General features: G+C 52.1%; 1 protein-coding gene across 3 annotated transcripts; it reads left to right on the top strand.

Moving 5' to 3' along the window:
• The first annotated feature begins 79 nt into the window (after positions 1-79).
• HAPLN2 (hyaluronan and proteoglycan link protein 2) lies at positions 80-21,425 on the top strand. 3 transcript variants are annotated; one of them, XM_073322766.1, is made up of 7 exons: positions 80-156; positions 13,179-13,223; positions 14,442-14,555; positions 17,202-17,555; positions 18,754-18,870; positions 19,501-19,686; positions 20,039-21,425. In XM_073322766.1, the coding sequence occupies exons 1-7, from the start codon at positions 111-113 to the stop codon at positions 20,320-20,322; spliced, it is 1,146 nt and encodes a 381-aa protein (XP_073178867.1). In that variant the 5' UTR covers positions 80-110; the 3' UTR covers positions 20,323-21,425. The 3 variants fall into 3 exon arrangements, with proteins under 3 accessions (XP_073178867.1, XP_073178866.1, XP_073178868.1); XM_073322765.1 differs by lacking the exon at positions 80-156 and adding an exon at positions 9,335-9,581; XM_073322767.1 differs by lacking the exon at positions 80-156 and adding an exon at positions 9,603-9,667.
• The last annotated feature ends 471 nt before the right edge of the window (positions 21,426-21,896 follow it).

Genomic DNA, 21,896 nt, shown 5'->3' with positions numbered 1-21,896 from the left:
GGTCCCTCCCACTGAAACACAGCGCAGCTCCAGAGGATGAGAAAATATTTGCTCATGTCTTCATTGCTGCATGCCTGCAAGCAACTGTCTGTTTAGGCAGGAACAGAGGAATGTGGAGAGCCAGCTTTGCCAATGTCTCAGTGACTGAGGCACCAGGTATGGATTCCTAGAGCCAAATCTCTGGTTGAGGTAAATCAATTGTAACTCCATGGCGGTCAATGGACCTAAACTGCTTTACACCAGCTGAGGATCTGGCCCACTGCATCATATCATGACAGCAGCTGAGTCAGCCTGTTATGATTCAGAGACAAATTAAATGAGTTCAGCACAACTGTTGCATGAGGATGACAATTTAAATGCAAGTCCTAGCACTGGAATGGGGCTAGGGAGAAATGGGTTCCGTTAGCCTATAGATTCAATAGATTAGGTTACAAAACAGACAGACTGGATTAGATTAATAATACTTACCTCTTGCTTCCCAACCTCACATTAAAGATTGTGAAGCAATTTAAGACCTATTGGTGAAAAGCATTATACAAGAAATGGGTGTTGTTATTGTTATCTCCTGCTTTTCCTCAGTAGATCTCAAAGCACTTTACAAAGGAGGTCTGTAGCATTATCATCATTTTATAGATAGGGAAACTGAGGCACGGAAGGGTGGAGTGACTTGCCCAAGGTTACTCAGCAAGGCCAATGGCAGACCCAAAACTAGACTACATGTCTTCCAAATTGGGCTCCTTTGTGCTATCCATTGGTTTAGAGAGTAGATTAATTGAATTAGATTAGAAAATAGATGGATTAGATTGTATTTGGTTATATATTGAATGGATTATTTTAGATTGTGGATTAGATTGATTCAGTTTGGTATTGGATGTGTTCATTTGTGTTAGTGTCCACAGTATGCTAATTTCTAGAGATTCAAGATTGAAGAGATTAGATGCATAAATTTATGGACCAGATGGGTTAGATGAATTAGGTTAGACAGAGGTAATAAATTGGTTTCTATTATTATGGAGGTGTCTATCATGACTCCACAATCAAAGCTGAGTTGTTTATTGCCCTTAAAGAGGAGTTTCAACCTTTGTATTTTGTATGAAAAATAACCCGTACCCTCCCCAAATTTACAGTGCTTACTCTTTGAGCACAGAATTAATTTTCTGAGAATTTACAAATAAATATGTTTGTTAGTTTATTAGTGTAAATTAACCCAAATCTAGATCCTGGAAGAAATTTAGTATCCATCAGTCTTTTTTTTGGCCCAAATGTTGTTAACAACAGAATAACACAGGCACTTGAGCATGTTAACCAGGTGAACTGGATAAATTAGTTTGTAATTTATCTGAATTGTTGTATCTAATTTTTATGACTAGACAGACTAAAGGCAGGCTCAGCTCAGGTAACTCTTAAGGAAGGCCATTGTCAGATAAGGTAGTTCAACCAATCACCGCACTTCTTCAAAAGCTAATTTGCATGCAACAACGCTGTTGGTTGTAATGACCCACCAGTAAGGGACTGGTCAGTTGTGTCAAGAGTTCTCATGGGTAGGTTGTTTGACATGCACAGTTAAGGCACTCTTGCCATGGTTTCATAATGTTATAAGGGAACAAAATATAGGAAAAAGTAAATGTGTCTTTAAAAAGCAGTTGTATCTAATTTAGGACCAAAATTATTTAAAAAGTCTTAATTGTAATCATATGTTTATTGCATGATGTCACGGCAGGGCAGAGTTAAGGTTGTTTGGATAACTTTGTTGTACATTTCTTACTATAAAATCTGCATTTCTTTTAAATGTATCTTTAACTCTGAATTTCCTGGATTTACGGTGTGTGGTTTTTGGGATACTTACGACATATCTGAAATGCCTTTTAGCTTTTAAATTACTGACACATACTCTCAACCTTAACTCAATTGTAAAGTGTTTTTTGGTCTACATTCAATGGATTTGGGTAGATATGAGATTAGATGGATTGGACTGCAGAATAGTGCTAGGTGAAAAATGAATGTTTTGATTTGCTGGCAATTCTGAAAAAATCCCCCCCCCCCAAAAAAAATGTTTTGGATTAAACTGAAAACAAAATTTTTGAAATTTTCAGAGAATTGAAAATTTTTTTATTTTTTTTAAAAAGGTTTTAAAAAGTTTTGCTTTTGAGTAGTGAATTTGAATGAAATTTCTCAACAGAAAGTGATCTCAAACCAAAACAATCCATCTCATTTTCAAAAATGTCATCAGAACAAAACGTTTTGATCTTTTCTAAAAAAAATTGTTTTTTATTCAAAACAAATGATTGGGTGAATTCGATGTGAATTCGCAAAACAATTCAGTGTTATAGAATCAGCAATTTTCACCAAAAAAAAGTTTGAACCAAAAATTTTTGCCCAGTTCCAGGTTGTCAATTAGCTGAAAAGGAGAGAAAGTTTGGTCTCCCAACTGGGGGCAGAGAAGCTGTGTCAGCCTGTATTGTGTATAAATTCTATGCTCCTAATAAAGCCTGTACTGTTTATAAATTCTTTCACACATCTCTATGGGCAGGCAGTGGGTGTGGGGAACCGAGAGTGTGATTTCATTTTTTCTCTGCATCTGCATTTGCTGAGAGGTGTTTGTAACATACAGAGACAGTGCGAATTCCAAGACTCGAGAAAGCAGAGGCGGAGAAACGCTGAATAAACTAAAACAGCCTTTGGAAAGTGACGTGGACACATTTTTTTAATTTTAAAGGCTCTGAATCAGATTCTGATCTCCGTTAACTTCAGTGGAATGACACTGGTGTAACGGGAGTTACTCCAGATTTGCGGCTGTGTAAAAGAGATTGAAATCTGGCTCACAAAAAAACAAAAGAAAGTGGAATGAACATGTTGTCTGCTACCCTCCCATTAGTCACTCTGCTTGTCTGTTGTATACTTTTCCTTAGCCTGCATCTGTCTTAGGATGGCCCAATGGTTGGGGCAATCGCCTTGACCTTGGTAGAGCTGGGTTCAGTTCCCTGCTTTGCTGCAGACTCTTTGGGTGATCCTGGGCAAGTCACTTAGCTTCTCTGTGCCTAGTTTCACCACCAGTACACTGTGGCTAATTGCTCTGCCTTACAAGTGTGCTGTAAGGATAAGTACTGTGAAGTGCTTTGAGATGTACTGCTTACAAAAGCCCCATATAGGAGCTAGGTATTGTTAGCTTTTGGGAGCAGGGAGCCCTTAGATGCTATCTTAATAACCATAGAAATGTAGGACTGGACACGTTGATAATTCTGCCACTGAGATGACTTTAATGCCAATGATGTCAGCCTTGCGTTAACCCAGTGCAAGCAAAAGAAGGACCAAGGCCATAGTTGGCTCTAAATTTTAGGCCAACTCCCTAGCTGCTGTAAATCAGCGTGGCTTGACTGAAGCAACATCAATTTGTACCAGCTCAGGGTGTGGGCCAGTATTATTTCCTGCATCCTCAAAGACCAAATCAAACTGGGTATGTGTACAAGGCAAACCCCCACCCCTTCGGCAGTGAGTCTCAGCGTCTAGGTCAGCTGACTCAGGCTCACACAATGGGGCTAACAAGAACAGTGTCGATGTTCCCATCCCAGCTAAAGCCTGGGATCTCAGACCCACCCTCCCTTGCTGGGTTTCAAAGCCCAGCCACCAGCCTGAGCAGGAACATCTACACTGACCCAGGCTCTGAGACTCGCTACCACAGGTCTTCTTTTACAGTGTAGACATACCCACCGGGGCGGAAAAAAAAGGGGGGGACCAGTTAAAGACTCTGTTCCACAAACTACCTGGCAGCTGTTAATTACTAAAGCTGAGTTCACCCCTTACGCTACTCAGGGCAAAATTTCATTTGGATGTAGCCAGTTGAGGAAATATGTGTTCCCAGATTTACTCATATTGCTCCAGATACTCTCAAATGCTGGAGTCCCTTTTACACAGCCAGAGAGGTGTAAAGGGGCCCAAGCGTAAATGAGAATCTGGCTTCTTACCCCTGCTGGTTGACACAGATAAAACTCAAGTGACCTCAAACAAAGCAATTACCCAATTAATCATTAAACCTAAGATTTCAATCCATTTATCTTCATGCTTCATCTGTTTTTTTTAAGCCAATCAAAACATTATGCAATCAACAAATGGGGTTCTTTAATGAGATCTAGCTCTAGAAATGGCTGCTTATCTAATGCAAACATTGGCCCTGGTTCACATTTACACGGAGGTCCCTTAGTAGCGTAAATGGGACTTAAAGCAGTTATAAATTACATTTACGCTCGCTCCTTGGAGGCTGTTTTCGTGCTGCCAGAGTGGTTAAAGGGGGGGGGGTGTCCCAGTGTAAGTTCTCTCCTTTTTATTGTTTGCCTTCTCACATATAGGGCCAGATTCTCCCCTGGGGTAAATCCGTGTCATGCTGAAGCTGAGGGAGCTGCGCTGATATACGCCAGCTGAGGATCTGGCCTGTGGAGCGAAAGTGGTTGCTTATTTTAGTCTGAGCGGGAGGAATCAGCTGAGTTTTGTCCGGTTCTGATGCCCGTGTTTGGCTAGAACTTAAAGAAACTGGAAAGGGCTGGATAGCTAAACGGACTTGTGATGGGTCTGGCAGTCCTTCAGTTCTAGGTCGCTGGTTTCAGTTAATTTCCTGCTGGTAAAAGTCACCCTGAGCTGCTGGGACCATAGGAAATGAGCACGATGGATCTCAGCCCAGTTCCCAGCAGAGAGGTGTCCGCATTGCAAAAGTAACCACCTGGCTGGCAGACTTTTGGAGAGACCAAGGGTTGAACTGGTCGTGAAGAGTGCACAGGGCCCTCAGAGGCAAGCCTTGCATGGGAAAGATGAGGTGTATAGGGAGGAGCGGAGAACAATCTTTACCTGCTCTTGGGGAAATAGAAGGCTCCAGTTTCTGGGCTGCAGCATTCACCAGAGCTCAATTCAATGCAAAGTATTCAGAGAAACTCTTCGGAGGATAAGCCCTTCTCCAATTTCTCTTGTCCCCTTAAAAAATAAAAAGGGGTTGGGAGGTAGATCCTAAAATATAACATATATGTATAAATTAATGTCATAACACAGAGTCTCAGGCCTGTAAGATATTTGGCTTAGCCACACAAGGCCTGAGGCCTGAACTAGATTGACATGACTTGTTCACCAAGATCACTAGTTAACGCGGTAGCCGTAAATTGCCAAGATTACAGGACAAGCCGTGCTAATTGCTGATGTTTTAGAAAAGCTGTCACAATGTATCTGTTAATTTGGCAAGATGACTGGTAGAAACTTCTTGGGGAATTTTAGCTCGGCCACACGTCGCTATGGCAACTGTGTGACGCCCATGTTAATCAGTGAAAAGGGAACTAACAAGGCAGCATATGAGAAAGGGGGCATCCCTAAATTAGTGGGAGGAGGAAGTCTGGACAAGGGGCAAAGGGCTGGAATACTTATGGGTAGGTCTGAGCATTAGTAGGTGAAAGCGTAACTCAGGCTAAAGATGTGGGCCAACATGTCGGGAGGCACTAGCATTATGACGAAGATGATGATGAAGAAAATAGTGACTGACAGTCCAGGTTGCCCCAGCAGGAGATGTGAATGATGCTAGTCACAGTGCTAAACACCCTGAACGTCTGCTGTTGGACTTCAGTGTCCGGTGGCCTGGTTAGCAGATTTGTTGCTCAAGGGACTTGTGATAAATTGCAGCTGTTTCTTGTGCGCGCTGAGGGCCGCTCATTGTAATGCTCCTGCTCATAATATTCCTGAGGCTGTAGCACTCAGCTAACCGAACCTTTATTGACCCCCTGCAGTCTAAGAGCTCAATCAATAATCAATACATCAGCCCATCAATAAGGCCACTCTCCGGTCAACCCACAGTCGGGTCACCCTGGTGCAAAGCCATTGCCACGCTCCGTTCAGCACGGTCTGGTTACAGCAAGACTTACCTTCACCTCCCCTGGCTACAAAGCACGTTTGTCCTGTCCCCAGTGCAATTCATGTTGCTGTCACATTCTTCAGGTCTGGGTCAAACAGATCAAGGGGACTCGTTTACCTCCCCCTGCCCCCATCCCTTTTAGGACAGCACATGGCCAGACTCTGACTTCCCCCCGCCCCACTAACTTTGGCCCTGGTTTCAAGGGGCCAGATCCTCAGCTGGCATAAATCAGCACAGATCCCTTAGCTTCGTGGAGTGATGCCAGTTTATACCAGCTGAAGATCAGGATCATTGCTTAGCTGCAGATTGCCACCTCTGACAGCACTGGCAAGCAAAGAAGTAAGTTTGTGTGGAAGAGTAGGAGCCAGGAGATCTGGGTTCAATCTGCCACAGACTTCATCTGCACAAGTCATTTCATCTCCCCATGCCTCAGCACCCCACTCCTAACATGGGGCTAGCAGCGAGTCAAAGAAGCGCCAAGCAGATACGTTCATTGATGTTGCAGGGGGTTATGTGGCTAGCGCCTGGATAAACAGCTAGCTTTTCTGGAGCAAAATGGCTGTTTTGTTGCAACTGAGATTTCTGAGGGAATCCTCCATTTTCACAGACGTTTTTTAAAAAAAAAGACCCTGAAAAATGATTTTTCTCCCCCACAGTTTTCGGCATCCGCTTCCTTTGTATGGCCTGGCAGCACAAAGGGGCCTTAAAGTGAGCGTGACTGTGAATTGCAGTGGCCGATCGGTGTAAAGGGGGCGTTCGAGCCAGCAAGAGTGAGGCCCGGAGACTTGTTTTCATCCGGTCCGGAGGGGAAGCTTGTTTTCGGTGGAGTGCGTGTCACGGAGAGGCCAGGATCGCTTTGTCCAGAGACAAACTGCCGCTTGTCTTGTGTTTCATGAGAGATGTACATTTCCTTCTTCCCTGGAGATGGATCTTCAGGGCAGGGGTACCGGGGCGGGGGGGGGGGGGGCTGAGTGAAAAGGCCCAGTTCCATCCCGCGTCCCCAGAACACAGCCTCATTGTGTCCCCGTTGTTTTTTCCTCATCTCCTTTCAGAGACAGATCATCCCCAGCCTTAGCTGGGGCGGGGGGGGGGGGGGGGGGGGGGGTTGTGACCAAGGGCCCGATCCAAAGCCTGGGGAAATGAATGGGGAGCCTTTCCATCAACTTCAGCGGCCTCAGGATCAGGCCCCAGCCAAAATGAGGCAGGTATGTTACCGAAGCGGAGCTACGCGTCCCTGTCAGGGCTGGTTTGAGACCTTGGGATTATAGGCCTGTGTGTGTGGAGGGGTATGAACGCAGCTTGTGGGGGAGGGGATCCCCAGCTACCGCCCCCGTCTCTCCAGAGGGGAGAGGGGGAGCATTGCTTCCGTTTCGGAGCGGAACCGGGAGCTGCATGCACTGGCATCTCTGAGGTACAAAAACCCAGGGCAGCCGGGACGCTCCTGAGCCTGCAAAACCAGACAGCTGGCAGTGGCAGCCTGTACCGCACCACCCTGACACATTTCCCAGGACGGCTGCCTCGAAAAACGGGCGATCCGGGGGAAACCTGACCAGGTGGCAGCACGACTCGGGGCTGTGCCGGGGTGGGGACCGGTGTCCTAGTACGCCTAGGACCCTGGATTGCCCTCACCCAGCCCTGTCCGTTCCCGAGTGTCTCTCTTTTGGGCTAATGAGGGATTTCTGCCTTCAGAACACCCTGGCTTGTTCTTCCAAACATCACGAGTGATTTCCAGTGCCCAGATGAGACACACGAAAGAGGCCTGGTTTCCAGAGGACGGGTCCTTCGCGCTCTCCGAAAATCAGGCCCCTCTCAAGGTGTCTTAACTGGGTCATCCCCAAAAAGGGAGCCATCTAAATCGCTCGTCTGGCGTGGTGGGGTAGGTGGAATGAGGAAAGGCCCTGAGCGCTGACCAGCACTTTAGTAATGTCAATTGCGCAAACGTTGCGGAGTTATGGAAGGCTGGTTTCGTGCTGCTGGATTCAGCCCTTGGTTATTATTTTTTTAAAATAATTTTTCGAGCTTTTTTTTTTTTTAATCCGGCTTTTTGCCCCCTGTCCCCGTCAGATAGAACTTTTGACCTTGTGATTTTCAAAAGACTTAATTTTTTTTTTGGACATCTCCCGGTGGGACTAAGCTGCCCAATCAAAAGTTGCACACTGGCGGGGTTGGGGAGGGAAACAGCCAAACCCGAAACAGAATGCAGCTCCTGCCCCGCCCCAAACAGTGAGCCAAACAGCAGGAGCGATCATTTGCTTGGAAAGATTGGACGCTCTCGGGGACAGGGAACGTCTCTTTGTTCTGTGTCTGTACAGCCCCTAGCGCCCTTTCCTTGAGTCTCTGGTGCTTCTGGCTTTAGATCAAGTCTCCAGCATCCTACCCAGTGCAGATGCTGCCATGTAGCATCATGCTGTGTTTCTAGCAGTGCCGTGCTTGAGATGCCTTGAGGTCAATGGGCCAATTCGCCAGCTGGTGTAAACCAGTGTAGCTCCATTGACGTCAATGGGAGCTGTACCAGTTTATACCAGCTGGGACCACTAGCAGTAGATCCAGGTAGAGCACTCTGTTGCTGCTGTAATGGGTGCTGTATAGGAACCTAGATAGGCTTGTGACCTCCCAAGCTTGCCTGCTGTTTGGGTTCCTTCCTCAAGACTGCTCAGCCCACACCCTAGATCCTCTTATCGCCGAGACCCACGCCCACCTCTTTTATACACGGTCGGGTTAACCAGCCCCTAGCACCAGAGAGTCATCGGAACTCATTAACCTTTTCCCATCTGGAGCAACCCTTGCTAACATATTGTGGGGACTGTTTCAAGCAAACTCTGCCAGTCTGTGTTTGGAGGGGCCGGGGGCACAGTGGAGGAGAAGACCAGTTAATTTACAGACCTACAGTAGCATTTCAGAGATGATCAGCTCTCATGCTTCAAGGGATCAGCTGATCCAAAGCCACTGGAAGCGAATGGGTGTCTTTCCACCAGCTTTGGATCTGGTTCGGAGGAGATGTGGGTCTGAATGGTGTTGACAGCTACTCTGAATTCCCCCAACTCTGCGGCTGCATATAAAGATGGGCTTGTTCACTGGGGCTGCTCTGTTCTGCTGAGCAGAACAATAAAGGGAAAGATGCTCACAATGGGAAATTGTACATCCTCCTTGGTCATGAAAGGGGAAAATACAGACACACCAACTGTTTACTGGTCCTGGGCCGGAGGGAGGGATTGAGAGGGAGAGAGAGAGGGAAAAGGAGATACAGCCACCACCCAGACAATTTTGATGCTGTCCAAAGAGCACAAAGCCTAGATCTTCCAAAGCAGAACTTGTTCTCTGGTTATTTGATTTCCTCTCCCAGAGCAGGCAGGCCTCTCACCGTCCCCGATGCCCGATGATAGCAGATGTGTCCACTAGCCATGGAAGGAGCCAGGAGCCGCCTCTTCCAATGAACCCAACGGCAAGTTTGGTCTTTCCGTTCCTCTCCCGTCCAACAATGGGACGTTTGTGATGGAGACGGGACCGGGTTTTTGCGAGCGTGCGTCATGCCAGATGCGTAACAGGGTGCTGAGTCACCCCTATGCCAGCAGTCTGGCCCGGGCGGGCGTGCAGCAGCAGGTGGTGGAGGAGAGCTCTCAAAGGATTGCTTTGTCTTTTTCACGGCTCGGTTTGGAGGGGTACGGTGGGCTGGCAGAGGATTTCCCTGTGAACGTACAAGGTACGGGACCGGAGCTGGTACGTAGAGCCCTGCAACTCCGCAGATAGCCGCTTTATATCCATGGATGTCTGCATCCCCGGACGCGGGTGCATTGTTTACCATCTTTGGGGATCGGCTGCAGATCCAAATTTGTGTGTCCGTGCAGGGCTCTAACGATGTGAGAGGGGACTGGGGCAGATGCATATAAAAGATGGAGGGCGGGTCAGATACAAGTTCATTAGCGTGGGTGTGGTTCGGGTGCAGATACAAATTTGTGTGTCCACACATGGCTCTACTGGTAGGGATTCTTTTACCATTAAAGCACGGCTCGTGGTGTCCCCCGGGCTCCCCCCACTCTCCACCTACCAGACTTGGTGGGTGGGAAGCTCAGGACCTCTGCCTTGCAGCAGCATGGTGGGGTAGGGGATTATGCCCAGTGAGGAGGAGGGTCTCAGGGCATCTGCTGGGGCTTGGGACTTCAGCAGGAGTGTGGCTGAAGCCCTGAGCCCCGGCAGGCACCTCCCACAGGGCTGAAGCCCCAAGCCCTGGGAGGTGCGCCCTGGCTCTCGAATGTCTAAAGATTCTCATGTGTGGCTCGGAGGGTCAGTAAGTTTCATGACCCCAGTCTAGTGGATCTGGCACTGGCATGGGAGTGGGGAGATGTGGGTAGTCTCATATCTGAAGCTAACCTGCTGTGTGACCTAGGGCAAGGCTGTGTGCCTCAGTTTCCCCTCCCATTCCCCGTCTGTTTTGATTCTAAGGGACTGTGTCCATACAGCACCTAGCGCAATGGGACCCCAGTCTCGCTTGGAGCCTCTAGTCATTGCAGGAACTAGTCAGAGGCAGCTGAGTCAAAACATCCAGACCCAGCTCTTCAGCCTCACAATGCTGGTTATTGTGGGCTAGTGGGAAGTCAGCCAGACCCCGCTCCTGGTTTGCTGTAGAGGGCAGGGGTCGAGTTGAATTAGCTTCACCCTCCCAGCCACACACCACCCGCACTCCCCGTAATACTCCTTTGCCTCCCTTCATCGTCTCTTACCCACGATCCCCAAAGGGATCTGACAGTGGGGGTGGTTCCTCAGCGACGTGAGAGGAGGTTCAGAAGATTCAATAGGTAGGGCAGCATTGCCTAGTGGGTAGGACACTAGCCTGCTGGGTGATCCTTGGGCCAGTCACTTCCCTTCGCTCTTTCCCCCCATCCCACCTCTTGTCTGTGTAGACTGTAAACTCTTCAGGGCAGGGCCTGTCTCTCGTGATGTGTTAGCGTATTGGGGTAGCGCCTAGGAGCCCAAACTCAGAACCAAACACAGAACCAAAAGAGACAGAACCGCCAGCCCCTTGGATTCCAGAAATGTTAATCAACCCATGTGAAAGCCACAGAACGATGCAATTTGTGTTTGTCTAGAGTCGTTCCTACCAAAGGGTAACAGACTGAGTGCATCTTGTAGAGGACAATGGGCTGTAGGGAACCTCGTACAGTAAGTGTCGAGCTGGAGGTATGGCAGGGTAGGGGGACGCTTTATAGAAACAGAGTTTTTATCCTCCATTGCCTTGCACCTTCTGCTGTCATTCCCACCCATTCCCTACGGGGTGCAAATTACATATGCACTGATCCACTGGCGATTTGCACCCGCTTTGCATGCCTTTTGCACGGATCTCCATGACTGTGCAAGGGGCAGGGTGATGGAGAATTGGGGCCACAGGTCAGAGGAGGGGGCCAAAGAGTGGAGGGTGGGGAAGGAGGCTGGACAGCTCCTTGCAGCGTGGGACTCCGGTCCATGACCGGTTCGCCTACATACAACTGTTGTCCAGATGATAATGATGATAAATAAGACATAGTGCTACGAGCCCGGGGTGAAATCCTGGCTTCACTGAAGTCAGTAGCAAAATACCCATTGATTTCACCTCCAGGACTTCTGGGTTCTGTCCCCAGCTCTGGCCTGTGCTTGCTGTGTAAAATTAGGCCATCACTTAACCTCTCTGTGCTGTAGTTTTGCTGTCTCTAAAATAGGGGCTGCTAATACCCACAGTATGGGACCAGGGGAGGCTTTCAAATGACCCTAAGAAAATGAGGTGCCTAAATCCCATTGGCAGTCAGTGGCATTGGCCCACCCCTGGCCTCTTTGAAAATCATAGAATCATAGACTTTAAGGTCAGAAGGGACTATTATGATCGTCTAGTCTGACCTCCTGCATAGCGCAGGCCACCGAATCTCACCCACCCACTCCTGTAACAAACCTCTGACCTATGTCTGAGCTATTGAAGTCCTCAAATCGTGGTTTAAAGACTTCGAGGTGCAGAGAATCCTCCAGCAAGTGACCCGTGCTGCACGCTGCAGAGGAAGGCAAAAAACCCCCAGGGCCTCTGCCAATCTGCCCTGGAGGAAAATTCCTTCCCGACCCCAAATATGGCGATCGACTAAACCCTGCGCATGTGGGCAAGACTCACCAGCCAGACACCCAGGAAAGAATTCTCTGTAGTAACTCAGATCCCACCCTAACTAGTGTCCCATCACAGGCCATTGGGCATATCTACCGCTAATAGTTAAAGATCAATTAATTGCCAAAATTAGGCTATCCCATCATGCCATCCCTTACCAAGCTTAGTCTTGAAGCCAGATATGTCTTTTGCCCCCACTGCTCCCCTTGGGAGGCTGTTCCAGAACTTCACTCCTCCAATGGTTCGAAACCTTCGTCTAATTTCAAGTCTAAACTTCCTGATGGCCATGAGGCTTAATGTATTTATGTTTGTAAAGTGCTTTGACATCTTTGCATGGGAAGATGCGAGAGATGTGCAAAGAACTTGTTTGTTAGTGGAAGCATTCATAGCCGTATTACTGGGGTTAATTGGAGGCAAAGAGGGACATGGAAGCAGAGGCAGAATTTGGGGTGAGGCTCAGAAATCTCTTGGGATGCTGCATGAACCATGTGTTGGAATGAGAGCTGTGTGAAGAACTGATATTTTTTCAGTTCTCTGGCCGTGTGGAAACCCTGGAGCTGGTGAGAATTTATTCGGATCAAACAAAACAGTTACTCCGCGAGCCTTTTAAACCATTTTTTTACATAATTAAGTGGCCAAACAAAAGTGTTTTGAACGGAAAGAATCAAATCGGGCGGATTTGTAACAAAAAAAATTCTTACGACCAAAACAAATTCAGCAAATTCAACACTGATCTGTGAAATGGTTTGGTTGACCCAAGTCTGCGTTTTCTGGCACAAAAAAAGTTTGGAGGAAATTTTTCGGCCAATCTCCTCGACTAGTCCTGCTGAGGTGTCTGGGACAGCGCAGGGAAGCATCCAACAACCTGCTGAGCTCTGCCTGGCACTGGAACAAGCTGGGGATCCGGGAGGCAGCGGACGCAGACCATGAATGCCTGGCACGGCTGGTCTGGCCACCTGGTGTTGATTGGCAGTGGGCGAACCTCAGGCATACGGGACCATGGTGAAGCCCATTCTGGGTTTGGTTTGAGCCTTGGGTGGGTGTGTGAGTTGGTTCCTCTTTCACCCGGGCTGGGTCAGCTTGCCCTGACAGCCTCTTGCTCTCCATAGGCGAGGCCAATGGGGGAGATGAGTGGGGAACCAATGGGCCAGCTGCATTGAATCCCATTTCTCTCCACAGCCCAGGTGTCAGAAGTGGCCGGAGACCCTCTGGGAGCTCGACCGAGTAAGTATCAGAGAGAAACCCAAATCCTGTAGTTAACCATTATTATTACTGTGATAACCCCTTGTGGGGCCCAATTAGGAGCCAGGGCCCCACAGTGCTAGGTGCTGTACCAGCCAATAACACAAAGAATCAAACTATGGTCTGTTCTATTCGATCCTGCACGACACGTGCGATATCCCCTTGCTCTCCTGCAGCACTGAAGTTCAGTAAAGACATGTGCAAAGTACTTCGCTTAGGCAGGAAAAATCAAACGCATGACCACGAAATGGGGAATAACTGGTGAGTCCAGCTGTACTGCTGAAAGGGATCTGAGGGTTAGGGTGGATCACACATTGCATGTGAGTCAACAATGGGACACAGTTGCAAAAAAAGGCTATTATCCTTCTGGGGTGTATTAACAGGAGCGTCGTACGTGAGGCGCAGAAGATAATTGTCCCACTCTGTGCAGACTGGTGAGGCCTCAGTTGGAGTCCTGTGTCCAGTTCTCGGCCCCAGGCTTTAAGAAAGATGTAGATAAGTTGGAGAAAGCCCAGAGGAGAGCAACAAAAATGACAAAAGGTTTAGAAACCCTGACCTGTGAGGAAAGGTGAAAAAATCTGGACATGTTTAGTCTTGGGAAAAGAAGACTGAAGGGAGGACCTGAGAACAGTCTTCAAATATGTGAAGGGCTGTTCTACAGGGGATGGGGATCGATTGTTCTCCTTGTTAGGCTAGGAAGCAAGGGACTTGATCTGCAGTAAGGGAGGTTTAGGTTAGATATTAGCAAAAACGTTCTCGGGGAGTTAAGTTCTGGAACAGGCTTCCAAGGGAGGTTGTGAAATCCCCATCGCTAGAGGTTTTTCAGAACAGGGTTGGACAAACCCCTGTCAGGGATGGTCTGGGTTTACTTGGTCCTGCCTCAGTGCCAGGGGCTGCACTTGATGACCTTTCGAGGTCCCTTTCAGCCCAACATTGCTGTGATTATATGAATGGGGAGAGAAGGAGGATTGTCCAGTGGTTAGGGAGCTAGCCAGAGATCTGGATACAATTCCCTGCTCTGCCACGCGCTCCCTGTGAGCAAACGCTCCTGCTGCTTGCAACAGCTCCCCCTAAACGAAACTTAATCGCAAAACTCTAACCATGAAGAATTTCTTCAAAAACTCCACAGGAGCAAAATAACTATGTGGAACGGTGCCACCTGGTGAGCCCGGCTAAAACAAAACCTCAATCCTTTTTCAGGCACGTTCCTGGCCCCACAGCTAAGTATGCACCAGCTGATGCTGCTGGCTTCAGTCTGCCTCTCTTCTCTGCCAGCTGCTTTAAGTATTTACCAGAAGGCAACTGGGGGTCCAGGTGGGTAACCATGTTCTCTTCCTCCCAACGAATCTGCCAGCTCCTTTCCCCTGTTCCCCTTTCCAGCATGGGGCAGTTTGGCTCTTACCCTAGTCCCAACCCATCTGCGTCACAAAGTGCTGCAGTTTAAAGTTGAGGTCACAGCCCGGGGGAGGCCGGGAATAGCAGGAGGCCGGTTTGAGGTGCACTTGCACGGCTGTGAGTCGGGCACCTGGGGCTGGAATAGAAATGGGGGCAGCAGGCTGGGGTTGAGTGGCCTCAGCAAGGGGGGCAGGGGAAGGGAACCTGGACTGTAGGAGGCAAATCAGGACCCCAGTGCTGCAGCCGTGCATGTGGAAGGGGAACCCTGGACTGGGGGAGTAAGGTGGGGCTGTGGGTCGGGACTGAGGGGTGCTGGGGGGAGCTCGGGGCTGGAATAGCAGGGTGGGGTTGCGGGTCAGGACTGAGGGCACTGGGGTGCTGGGGGGAGCTCGGGGCTGGAATAGCAGGGTGGGGCTGCGGGTCGGGACTGAGGGGCATCGGGGGTGCTGGGGGGAGCTCAGGGCTGGAATAGCAGGGTGGGGCTGCGGGTCGGGACTGAGGGCACTGGGGTGCTGGGGGGAGCTCGGGGCTGGAATAGCAGGGTGGGGTTGCGGGTGGGGACTGAGGGGCATCGGGGGTGCTGGGGGGAGCTCAGGGCTGGAATAGCAGGGTGGGGCTGCGGGTCGGGACTGAGGGCACTGGGGTGCTGGGGGGAGCTCGGGGCTGGAATAGCAGGGTGGGACTGTGGGGCGGGACTGAGGGGTGCTGGGGGGAGCTTGGGGCTGGAATAGCAGGGTGGGGCTGCGGGTCGGGACTGAGGGCACTGGGGTGCTGGGGGGAGCTCAGGGCTGGAATAGCAGGGTGGGGCTGCGGGTCGGGACTGAGGGGCACTGGGGTGCTGGGGGGAGCTTGGGGCTGGAATAGCAGGGTGGGGCTGCGGGTCGGGACTGAGGGGCACTGGGGTGCTGGGGGGAGCTTGGGGCTGGAATAGCAGGGTGGGGTTGCGGGTCGGGACTGAGGGCACTGGGGTGCTGGGGGGAGCTCAGGGCTGGAATAGCAGGGTGGGGTTGCGGGTCGGGACTGAGGGCACTGGGGTGCTGGGGGGAGCTCGGGGCTGGAATAGCAGGGTGGGGTTGCGGGTCGGGACTGAGGGGAATCGGGGGTGCTGCGGGGGGGAGTTCGGGGCTGGAATAGCAGGGTGGGGCTGCGGGTCGGGACTGAGGGGCATCGGGGGTGCTGGGGGGAGCTCGGGACTGGAATAGCAGGGTGGGGTTGCGGGTCGGGACTGAGGGGCACTGGGGTGCTGGGGGGAGCTCGGGGCTGGAATAGCAGGGTGGGGCTGCGGGTCGGGACTGAGGGGCACTGGGGTGCTGGGGGGAGCTCGGTGCTGGAATAGCAGGATGGGGTTGCGGGTCGGGACTGAGGGCACTGGGGTGCTGGTGGGAGCTCGGGGCTGGAATAGCAGGGTGGGGCTGCGGGTCGGGACTGAGGGGCATCGGGGGTGCTGGGGGGAGCTCAGGGCTGGAATAGCAGGGTGGGGCTGCGGGTCGGGACTGAGGGGCACTGGGGTGCTGGGGGGAGCTTGGGGCTGGAATAGCAGGGTGGGGTTGCGGGTCGGGACTGAGGGCACTGGGGTGCTGGGGGGAGCTCAGGGCTGGAATAGCAGGGTGGGGTTGCGGGTCGGGACTGAGGGCACTGGGGTGCTGGGGGGAGCTCGGGGCTGGAATAGCAGGGTGGGGTTGCGGGTCGGGACTGAGGGGAATCGGGGGTGCTGCGGGGGGAGTTCGGGGCTGGAATAGCAGGGTGGGGCTGCGGGTCGGGACTGAGGGGCATCGGGGGTGCTGGGGGGAGCTCGGGACTGGAATAGCAGGGTGGGGTTGCGGGTCGGGACTGAGGGGCACTGGGGTGCTGGGGGGAGCTCGGGGCTGGAATAGCAGGGTGGGGCTGCGGGTCGGGACTGAGGGGCACTGGGGTGCTGGGGGGAGCTCGGTGCTGGAATAGCAGGATGGGGTTGCGGGTCGGGACTGAGGGCACTGGGGTGCTGGTGGGAGCTCGGGGCTGGAATAGCAGGGTGGGGCTGCGGGTCGGGACTGAGGGGCATCGGGGGTGCTGGGGGGAGCTCAGGGCTGGAATAGCAGGGTGGGACTGTGGGGCAGGACTGAGGGGTGCTGGGGGGAGCTTGGGGCTGGAATAGCAGGGTGGGGTTGCGGGTCGGGACTGAGGGCACTGGGGTGCTGGGGGGAGCTCGGGGCTGGAATAGCAGGGTGGGGCTGCGGGTCGGGACTGAGGGGCATCAGGGGTGCTGCAGGGGGGAGCTCGGCGCTGGAATAGCAGGGTGGGGCTGCAGGTCGGGACTGAGGGCACTGGGGTGCTGGGGGGAGCTCGGGGCTGGAATAGCAGGGTGGGGCTGCGGGTCGGGACTGAGGGGCATCGGGGGTGCTGCGGGGGGGGGAGCTCAGGGCTGGAATAGCAGGGTGCAGGGTTGCCGTTTGGGACTGAAGGGCATCAGCAGGCAAACAGAGCAGGTCTCGGAGGAGAGCCGCGACCCTCGGGCATCTCGGGAGGCTGCCGGCCAAGCGAGGCCAGGGGTTCGATGCACCTCCCCCTGCCGGTGTCTCCTCACAGCCCCCACCCCACGCATGCAGTACCTGCTGGAGCCCCTCCAGGAGGTGGTGCACACCCAGCGCGGTGCCACGGTCACCCTGCCCTGCGTCCTGCGGGCACGGCCCCCCCACTACCAGGTGAAATGGAGCAAGGTGGAGCCGGCCGAGCTGCTGGAGAGCGTCATCCTGGTCACCAGCGGGGCCCAGCACAAGACCTACGGGCAGCTGGGTGGGCGGGCCCGGCTGAGGCGTGGCCACCGCAACGACGCCTCCCTCACCATCGCCGGGGTGGCGCTGGAGGACGAGGGACGCTACCGCTGCCAGCTGGTCAACGGGCTGGAAGACGAGAGCCTGTCGCTGACGTTGATGCTGGACGGTAAGTCCCGGCTCCCACGGCGGCCTGGGAACGGTCCCCCTCCGTCCAGCAATGGCCCCATCCTCTTCAGGGGAGAGACCCTCTGCCGATGGGAGCCCCGGGGGTTGGGGGCAGCCACGTGCCCTGGCGGGGGGCTGGAGGAAAAGTGGGGGGAGCCATGTCCTCTGGCGGGGGGCCAGGGGAGAAGTAGGGGAGCCGTGTCCCCTGGCGGGGGGGGCCCTCGGGGGGGTAGCAGGGGGAGCTGCGTCCTTTGGCGGGGTTCCCCGAGAGGAGGCAGGGGAAGCTGCATCCCGTGGAAGTGGGTCCTGGGGGGAGGTAGGAGAACCTGCATCCCCTGGTGGGAGCCCATGAGGAAAGTGGTTTTAAAAGCCTTAGCTCGCTTCCCCTCTGCCTCCAGCTCCTTCTGAGCATAGGGGTGAGTTGGGTCCTTCCAGCCATCCCTACACATTGCAGGGGGTCCCTGCGGCCACTCCTCCCCAAATCCCTGCTGGGTGACCTTGAGCAAGCCTCTGCCCCGTCGCTGTGCCTCGGTTTCCCTTCCCACCCTCTGTCTGCCTATTCAGACTGTGAGCTCTCCGGGGCAAGAACTGCCTCTTGCTCTGTGTCTCTGATCTCATGTGAGCCTTCGATGCGCTGCTGTAATGGAATAATACCGTGGGGGTTCCCCAGGGTGCCAGCAGATCTGGTTGGGAAACAGAATTTCTGTCCCATGGGAAATCCTGACATTTCAAACTTTGTTTTCATTCCGGATCCGGAAAGAGAAGTCGAAATTTTGAAATTCACCATGGAACAGAAATTCTGAAGGATTTTGATTCAGAAACTTCAAAACATTTCGGGGACATTGACACAGGCTAATAGACTACACAGTATCCAATAGTCTGTCTCAATAATATTGACTATTTTTATATTATTATAACATAAAGAAAAAAAAGTGGCCGTGAAGCGAAATGCTTCCGACTGTATCGAAACGAGAAAGGTGAAGTGAATTGCGTCAACTTGTTCCCACGGCAAATGTCGTCAAAGTCGACGAGTTCCTGCAAATCATTTGGATTTCGACAAACCTGCATTTTCCGACAGAAAAGGGTTCCGTCAAAATATTGTCAAGCAGGTGCAGAGGCCGGCACCCTGCCCTGAGATTCCCAATCGACCCTCTGATCCCAGAATACCAGCTCACTCCCTTTCTCTTACGATCACCCAGGTGTCGTCTTCCCCTACCAGACCAGCCAGGGGCGCTACAGATTCAACTACTTTGAGGCTAAGCAGGCCTGTGAGGAGCAGGACTCCAGGCTGGCCACTTATCAGCAGCTCTACAAAGGTAACCAGCCTCTGTCTGTTTCACCCACCTCCTCTGGTGGCTAATTCACAGACTTTGCTCTAGATATGCTTGGGGGGGAAATAGTTAATTTCTTTCTTTATTTAGGATGCTTTAACAGGTCTGCAGATCATTGCCATGTAAATATCAGAGACAAAAGGGTAATCAGGTTTCAGAGTGGTAGCCGGGAGTCCTTGTGGCACCTTAGAGACTAACAAATTATATTTGGGCATAAGCTTTTGTGGGCTAAAACCCCCTTCATCGGATGTTACAGAATCGTTACAACAGCCAGCTTTGGTTTAGAGAAGCACTGGACAGTAGGATCATCCGATCTGGGAATAGGACCCAGGAGTCCTGGCCCCCAACCCCCTCTCTTCCAACTGCTATGCCACACCCCACCATCCCAGAGCTGGGATTAGAACCGGTTCCTCAAAGCACTGGACCACTCTCTCTCCCAGAGCTGGGGATAGACCCCCCCTTTGCTCTGCACGAGATGCGGGCCAGTGGAGAATAAGGGTCATTATTAAGGTATCCTGTAGCTTGGTTCTGACGTTCATCAGTGCCCCGTGGTCCCCGTGCTCTGCCCGCAATGCACTGAGCTTGCCCGTCCCTTTTTCTCTCACTAACCCACAGCATGGACCGAAGGGCTGGACTGGTGTAACGCAGGCTGGATTCTTGACGGGACCGTCCACTACCCCATTATTAACCCCCGAGAGCCTTGTGGAGGGCGGCTTCTCCTCCCGGGAGTTCGGACCTACGGGGCCAAGGACAAGCGGAAGGACCGGTTTGACGCATTCTGCTTCACCTCCGCTGTGAGGGGTACGTCCAGAGGGAACGTGGTGGCTCCATGCAACCGCAGAGCATAGGGAGAAAAGATCAGACCAAAGGGTCAGCTCATCTGGTACCCCCTCCTGTTCTGGGTCAGCTCACTACTCCGTCTGGTGTGATAGCCCCTCTTCCCCATCTGGGTCATTCCTCCCAGGGCAATGGCAAATGTCCCCTGCTCCATGCCACCTTCCTGAAGCAGGCATTGCCCATGAGCTAGGTGGGACCTGCTGTTTTCTAGCCAGGCTAGAGGGACCCTTGGCATCTCCATGGCAGGTCCCCACACCACCCAGCGTCCCTTGTGACCTTCGCCCTGACACCCTCCCTTCCCTCTCTCTCTCCCCAGGCCAGGTCAATTTCCTCCGGGGCCACCTGAGCTTCAAAGAGGCGGGGCAGGCTTGCCGCAACCAAGGGGCCACCATTGCCAAGGTCGGGCAGCTCTACTCCGCCTGGAAGTTCTCCCAGCTGGACCGTTGCGACGGGGGCTGGCTGGCGGATGGCAGCGTCCGCTACCCCATCACCACCCCTCGCACCCGCTGCGGGGGCCTTCCGGACCCCGGCGTCCGGAGCTTCGGCTTTCCCAACAAGGAGCAGAGGACGTACGGGACCTACTGCTTCTCGGTGAAATAGGGATGGCGCAGGGTGATGATGGGATGCCGGCTAGGGGACGGCAGCTCTGCTCTTCACTGGTTTCCAGCTGCCTGTGCCTTTCAAGGGTCATGAGATCCATCTCCCATGTGTATTTTCCCAGTGGGTCTCAGGCTGGTTTCCAGCAGCACATAACGCTCGCTTGGCCCATCCTCTCATAGTCAGCCTTAGCAGAGAGACCAAGGACTGGACCGGCCATGGAGACCAGAATCCTGTCTCATGTCTAGACGTGGTTCCTCCAGGAGTGCTGGCAGGGAGAGGCCGATAGGCTGCTTGCCCTGTTCTGTGAACAGAGGAATCTGTTCTCTGGAGCGGTGAATCTGACACAAAATTCAACCCCTGGGCCGATTTGGACCCTCTACCCAGGGGTGAATTCCACCCTTTCGACACAGAGAGCAAGCGACAATGGAAATAGCAAAGCCCCCAACCTCAGAACATCTTTGGTCTTCTCGGGGCTTTTGCTCTCCTAGGTTTTGGCTCCTGATGTTTGTTAGCTGCCATCTGGAGCAGGGGGTTGTCAGAAGAAGACAGAATCCATGGGACACAGTAAAAATCCAGTGTCCTGCTCCCACGAGGTCGCTGGACCCCTCTGAGGAATAACCAGTAGCTGTAGATTTTTTTGGTTTAGTTTAAAGCTAACGAAGAAATGGCATTTTGTATCCATTACTCACCTATTTTCAACAGGGGATGGGTGCCCCTGGAGATAAAAAAAACTTCCTGACTCTCCGTATACTTACTCATGCTTGTGGAAATTCACAACGATAGCAAGGTCACAACTCAGATCCCCCTGCTCTGCAAAGCACAGGTCCCTTTCCACTTGAGCTAAAGAAGCATCTCCTTAATTAGCAGCAGTATAGGGGCTATGATGCACAGTTGAGCCACTCTGATTCCATTCCAACAGAGGGCGGCAGTGCACACAAGCCCCCAGCCAGCTCACTGTGCTTGTGAAGGTCTGTTTTTTAATCCCAACACCCGCCAGGCTCCCCCCATGAAGAAGCCGTTCAGTGTCTATATGTGAAAGGATGGAAAGTAAAGAGTTTGACTAATTGAGTTTATTCATGTAAATTAATAAAATGATGGTAAACCCACCCAAAAATAGCACCTTGGGGTTGTTTTTTGCCTGCGTATTAGCCATAGGGTGACACAATCCGACCCTCGAACCAACGACTTTCAGAGCTAGAAGGCATGAGCTGCTAATGTGTCAACTGAAGCACTATGCCCCCTTAGCTGAAGCATAAAAACATAAGAACGGCCATAGTGGGTCAGACCAAGGGTCCATCTAGCCCAGCACCCTGTCTTCTGACAGTGGCAAGTGCCAGGTGCCTCAGAGGGAATGAACAGAACAGGGACTCATCAAGTGATCCATCCCCTTTCGCTCATTCCCAGCTTCTGGTAAACAGAGGCTAGGGACGCCATCCCTGCCCATCCTGGCTAATAGCCCTTGATGGACCTATCCTCCATGAACATATCTAGTTGTTTTTTGAACCCTGTTATGGTCTTGGCCTTCACAACATCCTCTGGCGAGGAGTTCCACAGGTTGACTCACGAACTTTGTA

Source organism: Lepidochelys kempii, chromosome 24 (genome assembly GCF_965140265.1).
Source record: "Lepidochelys kempii isolate rLepKem1 chromosome 24, rLepKem1.hap2, whole genome shotgun sequence".
NCBI classification, from domain to species: Eukaryota; Metazoa; Chordata; order Testudines; family Cheloniidae; genus Lepidochelys; species Lepidochelys kempii.
This window is presented reverse-complemented; position numbering and strand designations above follow the sequence as displayed.